The 9,306-nt window shown below is 43.5% G+C and overlaps 1 protein-coding gene across 1 annotated transcript; it reads right to left on the bottom strand.

Annotated features, from left to right (window-relative positions):
• Positions 1-938: 938 nt before the first annotated feature.
• LOC148791478 (uncharacterized) lies at positions 939-2,256 on the bottom strand. Its single transcript, XM_088888190.1, has 2 exons — positions 2,011-2,256; positions 939-1,556 (listed from the first exon to the last, which is right to left on the bottom strand). The coding sequence occupies exons 1-2, from the start codon at positions 2,254-2,256 to the stop codon at positions 939-941; spliced, it is 864 nt and encodes a 287-aa protein (XP_088744316.1).
• Positions 2,257-9,306: the final 7,050 nt, after the last annotated feature.

Here is a 9,306-nt window from a genome sequence, read left to right as displayed (position 1 = left end):
GTCTAGCCAATCTCTGCTAGGATAACCGCTTTGGTACCGTAAGTCAGGCCGAATGAGGTCTCTCCCGTGGCCATTCCGAGGTGTGGTTTGGTATGCCCAAAGGACATTGTTCAGTTCATCAGCCCATAGGCCTTTAGCCCAGTCTAGTATGGTTTTTAGTCCATCCAAGATGGTTCTGTTGGTGACCTCGGCTATGCCATTTGTTTGGAGATAGCCTATCGAGGTGTATTACTACTTGATGCCAAGGGAGGTGCACCATTATCGAAACATGGCATCGTCAAACTGCTTTTCGTTGTCAGTTACCAACATATGGGGGAGGCCGAAGTGGCAGATTATGTTCTTCCAAAAGAAGCTCTGGATTGCTCGAGCTGTGATGGTATCCAAGGGTTCGGCTTCTACCCAAATGGTGAAGTAGTCCACGGCAAAGACGAGGTATTTCTTGCCCTCTGTTGCTTGAGGGAAGGGGCCGAGGAGGTTCGTTCCCCACTTGGCGAAGGGCCAGAGGCTGTTGAGAGCTGAGAGGGTTGTGGCTGGATGGTGGCATAGGTTGGCATGTCTCTAGCATTTGTTGCATCTCCATGCCAACTCGGTTGTGTCCTTCTGAAGGGTCGGCCAAAAGTACTCATGCCTTAATGCTTTTTGGACTAAGGCTCTACCGCCGAGGTGGTTGCTGCAAATGCCTTCATGAATTTCTCGGAGTACATATTCACCCTCTTCCGGACGGAGGCATCGGAGGTAGGGCAAGGTAAATGATCTTCTGTACAACTTTCCCTCGAGCAAGGTGTAATGGGCTGCCTGATGTCGGAGTCGCCTGGCTTCATTCTTGTCATCGGGCAGCTGCTCAGTCAAAAGGAAGTTGTCGATGGGGTCCATCCATGATGGTTTGGCCTCTATCTGGAGGACCTAGGCCTCTTCTATAGAGGGCCGAGGTAGCTTCTCTACACGAATAGTGCGATTGAGGTGCTCACCAACTTATAGAGGGCATTGGCTCTTGTGTTCTTGGCTCGCAAGACTTGCTGCAAGGAGAAGCGTTGGAAGTGGCGAGCTAGCTCTTGAACCTTGGCGAGGTACTTAGTCATGCTTTGTTCTCTAGCCTCGTACTCATCATTGACTTGATTCATCTCTAGTTGCGAGTCGCTAAAGACTTTGATGTGCTGGGAGCCGAGGTCTTTGGCGAGCTGTAATCCAACAAGAAGGGCCTCATACTCGGCTTCATTGTTGGATGTCGGGAAGTCAAATCTCAGGGCGTACTCTATTACTGCATCATCTGGGGCAAGAATGATAAGGCATGCTCCACTTCCTTTGGCATTGGATGACCCGTCAACAAAAAGTCTCCACGCGGGTTGAGCCTCCTTGACTAAACGACCCTCCTCCAATTCATCATCGAGGGCTCGATGAAGGGCTCGGCTAAAGGTGCATTCTACTACAAATTCTACTAACGCTTGCACTTTGATTGCAGGCCTCGACTGGTACTTGATGTCGAACTTAAACAGTTCGACGACCCACTTAATCAGACGTCCCGAGATCTCAGGCTTGGTGAGGATGACCTTAATGGGCTAGTTTGTCAAAACCACAATGGTGTGAGCTTGAAAATACGGCCTAAGCTTCCTGACCAAGATTACAAAGGCGAAGGCCAACTTTTCCACCTCGGGGTATCTGGTTTCAGTGACGCAGAGAACCTTGCTGACATAGTAAATTGGCTTCTGCGTCCCATCCTCTTTTATCAAGACTAAGCTGATTGCCTCATCCCCATCTAACAAGTACAAGTACAAAATTTCTCTTAAGAGTAGGCCGGACAAGGAGGGGAGGTGAGGTGAGGTATCTCTTTAGCTCGTTAAAAGCGCGCTAGCACTCCTCTGTCCACTAGAAATCTTTTAGTTTCTTGATGGCGTGGAAGAAGGGAAGATAGCAGTCGACCGACTTCGACATGAAGCTGTTGAGAGTAGTTATTTGGTTGGTGAGTCTTTGAGTCTCCTTCACCGACAGAGGGGGTGCCATGTCTAGTATAACCTGTATCTTGTTAGGGTTGGCCTCAATGCCTCTTTGAGTAACGACGAAGCCTAAGAATTTGCCTGAGGTGACGCCGAAGGCACACTTGCTAGAATTAAGCCTCATGTTGAACTTCTGCAAGGTGTCAAAGGTCTCGGGCAGGTCCGAGGTGTAAGTCTTAGCTTTCAGGCTCTTCACCACCATATCATCCATGTAGGATTCGATGTTCCTTCTCATCTGATTTTGAACACCTTGTTGACGAGGCATTGGCAAGTATCTCCTGCATTTTTTAGGCCGAAGGGCATCACTTTGTAGCAGTATGTACCGTGCTCGACGATGAACGTGGTTTTCTCCTCATCTTCGGGGTACATCTTTATTTGGTTGTATCTGGAGATGACATCCATGAAGCTAAGTAGCTCATACCCTGTAGTGGCATCAACAAGGTAGTCTATCCTTAGCAAGGAAAACTGTACTTAGGGTAGGCTCGGTTATGGTCTGTGAAATCAATACAGATCCGCTACTTCCCATTAGCTTTCTTTACCAAAACCACGTTTGATAACTAATTCGGGTAATATACCTCTCGGATGAAGGTAGTGTCGAGTAGCTTGCCAACTTCCTCTCCTATGGCCTTCCAATACTCCAGTGCAAAGTTTCTTTTCTTTTGCCAAATTGGTTTAGAGCTCAGATCCATGCTCAACTTGCGAGTGATGACCGAGGGGTCAATTCCAAGCATATCAATAGTGGACCAAGCATAGACGTCGACTTTAGTTTTGAGGAAATTTACCAGTTCGGATAGGCTTTCTGGGGGAAGGTTGAACTGGACACAGACTATTTTCTCAAGCTTGGCCTCATCTAGGGGAACCGAGGTGAGGTCTTCAATTGGTTGGCCTCGGCTCGCTAGTTCCTCCCTGAGGTTAAGTCCCTCTAGTGGCAATGCTTCCTTGTTCTTGCCCTTCAATGCTGCCACATAGCACTGGCTGGTGGCTTGTTAATCTCCACGAATGACTCCGACACCGTGTTTGATGGGGAACTTGAGGGTAGGTGGTAGGAGACATGGCTGCCTTGAGTGCGTGGAGGGTCAGTCTCCCCATGATGGCATTGTAGGCGAGCCGATCTTCACAACTAGAAACTCGTTCATCCTTGTCACCTGTTGAGGCTCAGTTCCAACCGTAACGGGTAGGGTGACCCTCCCCTCTGGTCTTACCACGTTCTCGGAGAAGCCAACTAGTGGAATATTGGCAGGCTAGAGGTGCTCATGCGCTATCTTCATCTTCTGAAATGCTTCGTAGAAGAGGACATCGGCCGAGGAGCCACTATCGATGAGAATCCTCTTTGCCATGAAATTGGCGATGATGGCCGAGATTATGAGAGCGTCATCATGGAGTACTGTGACCCCGACCAGGTCCTCATTCGTGAAGGTGAGGGTTTCTTGAGGTTTTAGCTTCTTGGGGGCAGGTCCATGGATGCTCAATTGCCTAGTGTAGGCCTTGCGGGCCAAGGCCAAGGCCCCACCCGAGGCCGTGCCCCCAGTGGTGACGTTGATGACACCGGCTACTTGTTGGTATTGCTGCTGGTGCCTCGTCCTCCTAGCCTCAAACGAATTGCTTAAGGTGCCCTCGCTGGATGAGGGACTCTATCTCATTCTTTAAATCTTAGCAGTCCTCGGTGTTGTGGTTGGTGCCGTAGTGATACTTGCAATATTTTTTCGGGTTCACACTCTTGGGGTTCCTTTTCATTTTGTTTGGCCACTTCACGTACTTCTTCTCACCGACCTGCATCAAGATCTGGATCCTGGTAGAGTTGAGTGGCGTATATTAGCTGTAAGCCAGGGCCGAAGCTGGTGGCTTCTTGTTGTCCTTGCTGTTGTTGTGGTGGTGGTCTCCGCTCTTCCTTTTATTCTCCAGGGGTCCATTGTTGCGCTCGGCTTCCCGTTCTTGATGATCTCCGACCGAAGCCTCCTCGACCGCAATATACTTTTGGGCTTTCTTGAGGAACTCCATCTTGGTCTTTTGTGGGGTCTTGGCGACCGAGCACTTTAGGGTCGAGCCAGGGCGGAGCCCATTGATAGTAGCGTGCATATAGACTATGGGGTCAAGGTCACAGACCTCGAGCTCTTCTTTTTTAAAGCGGTCGATATAGGACTACAAACTTTCACCCTGCTTCTGCTTGATGGACATTAGCAAGACCACTTTTTCTGGCATCGTTTGCTGCTGATGAAGCGAGCAAGGAATAGGTTGGCAAACTGCTCCCATGAGTTGATTGACCGAGGCGGGAGATTGAAGAACCAACGACGAGTGGCCCCTTGAAAGTGGCCTGGAAAGTCTGGTACGTCAAGGTGTTGGAATACCCATAGAGTATCATGAGCGCTCTAAAACTTTCTAGGTGGTTGCCGGGGTCTGAGTTCCCATCGTACATCTCCAACGTGGGAGCTTTGAAGCGCGGGGAGAGAGGCTCAAAGATGATGTTTGGGTGAAGGCATCCATCCTCCCTGTCGGGTTTCTCTGGCCAGCCGAGGTGTCAACTTGGCTCTCCCGAACTTGGTGGAGCTCATCCCTGACGGCCCCGAGCTCGACTCGTAGTTCTACAATCCGAGGGTCGGGTAGAGCTCTCGTGAGTTGCTCTGCAAGGAAGAAAGTGTTAGAGGCCTCGGGTGGAAACCCGAGGCAAGGACTCCAGCGGTCAAGTTAGTGTTTGCACGAGGTAAACAGTAAGTCTAGAGTCGAGGGGCCCAGACGAGGTCACTAGTGGCACTAAGTCCTCAGGGAAGAGGATATGAGAGGTCTCAAAAGTTCTGGATCCTTTACCTTGTGGAAGGTGCCTTGCATCTATAGTTGAAGCTTCCTAGAAGTAGTTGGGCTCGGATGGCCCAAATGCGAGCCGTGTGAGGGCTGGACAAGATATTCCAGTGGAGCCACGCGACGCCCTGTGATTGTGCCCGATTTATACCAAATGGCTCTACGCGTCCTTATGGCGACCCTATGCTAACGCCTATTGGCTGACACATGTCAGCCCCGGCTAGCCCAATCATAGGGCATCGTGTGGCTCTGCTGGAATATTTCGCCCAACCCTCGTATGGCTCGCATCTAGGCTATCCGAGCCCAATTATTCCCAGGTATTTCTAACTATAAATGCAAGGCACCTCCCACAAGGTAAAGGATTCAGAACCTTTGAGACCTCTCATATCCTCTTCCTTGAGGACTTAGTGCCACTAATGGCCTCGTCTGGGTCCCTTGGCTCTAGACTTATTGTTTACCTCATGGAGGCACTAACTTGACCGTTAGAGTCCTTGACTTGGGTTTCCACCCAAGGCCTCTAACACTTTCTTCCTTGCAGAGCAACTCACGAGAGCTCCTCCAGACCCCTTGTATGCACAGGCGAGTAGTTATACTTTGGTCTCCTTGAACATCCTTCTCAGTACTAGCCCTCGACTTCTTCAGCATCCGAGGAAGCGATCCTTCTCGGCTTCTAGTTCTTGGCCTCGGCATACCCTCTTCAGATCTTCAAAGCCTTCGACCATCCTTTGAAGCTCAGGAGTGACTTGACTTTGTTGCCCTCCGCCACTCCGAGTATCGACAAACAATATTTTCAAAAAAAAAGAACCAAAAACAATGTAACTATATTTCTAAAAATATGAAAATATGTAATTAACTGTAATTATTTTATAATTAAAAAAATCAACATATGGTTATTTTATAATTAACAGTAGTTATTTTTAAAAAATTATATTTAACTACATTTAAATAATTACAGTACTTTTAATTATTAGGGATGGCAATTCATACTTTGGTATGACAAGTGAATGCAACATTTAAACTAAGGGTACCCGCCCCTACCCTCCCCGACGGTAGTGACAACGACGATGGGGCAGGTTTTTTTGTTTTAGGAATGGGTTTTGGGGTAGGGATGCGTTTTGAGATTCTACAACTCGTACGGGTATGGATAGGGTACGTGTTAGGATAAACCTAACCCTCCTTGACCTGTATATTGTTGGAAAGCATATAAACTTTATGTATTAAGTCTTGAATTTAGTAATATTTTAAATTTTACATGAACAATTAATAGTTTATGTGCTTTTTACATGCCTTAATCAAATAATTAGAAATTTAGTAATATTCTAATGCCATATATTTGGTATACTTGGAGGGGCCTCGCCTGCATTATATGTGGGCTTGATATGGGTCCGATTGGGCTAGGCCAGAGTGAAGTTACTTTCTTCAGCCCATAAATTTTTCACATACGGGCAATTGTCAGCAAAATAATATATGCTTATTTCACCAAAAAAAAAAAAAATCATCCTTTCACGACGTTTAAATAAAACGTGGCCGAAGTTCTCTTTTTGGTGAAGTTAAAAGAAAGGTTTTTGCAACGGTTACGAATAGCTGTTGTTAACATCCGCCTTTTCCCAACATTTAATTTCTGTTTTGACGACGTTTACCGTAAGTCATTAAAAGTCATTCCCGCCACCGCCAATATTTAGCCCCAAATATTTTAACGTTGTAAAAACCTTAACTTTTAATAACATTCAGTTTATATTTTAGTGACATTTTTGCTAAACGTCACCAAATGTCTACTTGAATCCCTTTTCCAAAATTGCTTTATTATATATATAATTATTATTGTTATTATATTACTATTTAACTTTAAAGCTTTATCAATTAGTTATAGAATGAATTAATTATAAATTTAAGTTATAGCTAATTTGAAAATAATTATAAAAAATATTTATATAAATGAATATTTTAAATGCTTACATATTTAAATTGTTTTTATTGAGCATAAAGTTTAATTATTAGTATTTCTTTTTAATTTTATTAATGTAGTTAGTATTTTCAAATAGTCAATTACATTCTTGTTTTTAATTAAAATTTGAATATTCAAATAAATTTATCTATTTTAATTAGTTATAATTATATTTAATATTTTAGAGTATAAAATTTATATTTTTATATTTATACACAAATAATATAAAAATATACCACCACTCAACCACCCACTACACCGTGTATTGTTACATAAGGAATCTCATCAAATATAAACGAAGGTATTATGTACAGAGGCTACCTTTGACAAGCGTGTCCCCATAGATGGAGGGACGAATAGATTGAAGCATTTGACGGAATATCTGAACCATGCTTCTCTGAGGACTTAATAAATTCCAAATCCCTTTGAGAAACTGAATACAAATCAAGCATCTCTATCATTCTAATGTTAGCATCAATAGCTAGCAAATCTTCAGATATAGACTAGGATTTGGAGTTTATAGTCGGAAAATAAAAAATAAACACTTTGTAACATTCTAACATAAAAGTGTCTACGCATTGAACACAACTACAAAGCATAAAAAAACCCCAAAAACCAAAGTGTGGACTTGCGATATGGGTTTTCAACAGAGGAGAAAACATTGAACCGTATGGTTTAACAAAGAAGAAAATGATTGAAAGAGGAATAAGCAAACCCATGCAATAGATATTAACGAGAAACCACTTTTTACTTGGACTTTTTGAGGTAGGTTCTAAGTAACAAACAAAAACAATAAGGCCCAGTTTGGTTCACGAGAATAGGGGTTTGGAATCGGAATCGGAATGGGTTATTCCGATTCGGAATCCTATTCTCATTCCTGCTGGAATGACATTCTACCATTTGAGGGAATGACCATTCCCTACCCCTCCCTTGGGAATGAAATCTCATTCCTGCTTATTCCAATTCTCATTCTCATCCCTGTCTGAACCAAATAGACTATGTGAATAGACCATTCTGATTCCGATTCCAAAGGATTCTCATTCATATTTCGATTCCGATTCCAACTACGAACTAAACAGACCCTAAATCTTGCAAACGCCAGGGAAAAATATGAGAACAAAGCTTGAGAAAAAAAATGAAGAGAATGATGGAATTTTTGTGATTATATTGTTTGTAAGAGGAAAAAAAAGAAGGGATATGATTCTTACCTAAAATCCTACAAGTTACAAAGAACCATTGTAGAGTAGGAACTGTTTGGAGGAGTTCACATCTCCTCCCCACAACGCCCCACAACACATCTCGTCCATGTATTGGAAACATCTCCCGATGATAATACTAGAACCTATAATATCATCATTGGGAGATGTTTCCAATACACGGGAATATACTGTGGGGCATTGTGGGGCAGCCCCTTGTGGGGAGGACCTATTGGACGTAGGAGAAGAAGCTGAGTGAGAGTTAGGGCTTTTGCTGAGCATCTATTTTGTCTTGCAAAATTATTGAACTGCCCATGTTCGCATGTGGAACATGGGCACTCATGTTTGGTTTTTAACCAAAAGGACGTAGTGAGAAATCAAAAGATGAGAATCACTCATTTGTAGAAATGAAAAAATGGATTTGGAGAATTCGTCTTTTGGATGAGAATTTCCATTCAGAATCAAAGTCATTCTCCAGAGTTAATAACTCCAAACTGCATCCCGCTTCAAAAAATGCGACAATTGCCAGAAGTGAAAATCCAGAGTGATGCCAAACGATGCCTCAGTTTGTACTGTCTAGAGTCATACTCCTTTTTTTTTTTTTGTTTTCTCATATATTAGTTCAGCTTTACCAAACGCCACCAAATTGTTAGGTTAATTTATATTGATGGTCTAACATTTATCCCAAACCACTAAGGCTTCATTCGCTTTTCGGTAAGTAAATGCAATTACTTGGGTAAGTTTTTTTTAGGAAACACTTATCCATGCTCTTTTATTTTGTCATGTAAATAAGGTAATGACTATTTTAGCTATAAAAATCCATTATTAAAAGGGGCATTTTTGTCCCATTCAAGTATTGACAACTTTCCCCCTAAGTGGGAAAGTTATTTATCCATCTAGGTACTTAAGAAAATAAACTGATCCCCACATAAATCTATAAAAAAAACATAAGATTCTTGGTCAATAAAAACCAAAATACCATTAACCAACTTTCCTCCTCTCAAAATCCCAAAAAAAAGAACGCCCCTAAGTACTACTCCGACTATATATTTGATTAAGAGAGTGAAAGGTCAACTGGAAACTCTGGAATGGTTTTTGGTGGCAAGCGTTTCCTAATCAACCAATGGGCCTTTAAAACGAGAGATCGATGCAATAACCCAGCCCTAAGTTTATACACCGGACCGGATCTATCTTATCTAGCCCAGGCCCAGTACGGTGAGCTTTGTAGGAAAATTCATGGTGATCACACGTGCTGGTGCTAACGACAAACTGGGATCTGGGTGTTTGTTCAAACTGTTCATGATAGATATAGATGTTGCTTTGAAATTTCTAGGTGGGCCCCAACGATCCCCGTGCATCACGTGCTCTACGATTTCGCCGA

Source organism: Nelumbo nucifera, chromosome 5, assembly GCF_055504915.1.
Source record: "Nelumbo nucifera cultivar China Antique chromosome 5, China Antique-T2T, whole genome shotgun sequence".
NCBI classification, from domain to species: domain Eukaryota; kingdom Viridiplantae; phylum Streptophyta; class Magnoliopsida; order Proteales; family Nelumbonaceae; genus Nelumbo; species Nelumbo nucifera.
Note: the sequence above shows the minus strand (reverse complement) of the source record. Positions and strands in the feature narration are given on the sequence as shown.

Excerpts from the sequence above, each read along its gene's own strand:
- LOC148791478 (XM_088888190.1), bottom strand. The coding sequence starts at position 2,256 with ATGCCTCGTCAACAAGGTGTTCAAAATCAGATGAGAAGGAACATCGAA. Across the intron at positions 1,557-2,010 it reads CCAACCCTAACAAGATACAG|CCCATTAAGGTCATCCTCAC; the intron begins GTTATACTAGAC and ends TTGACAAACTAG.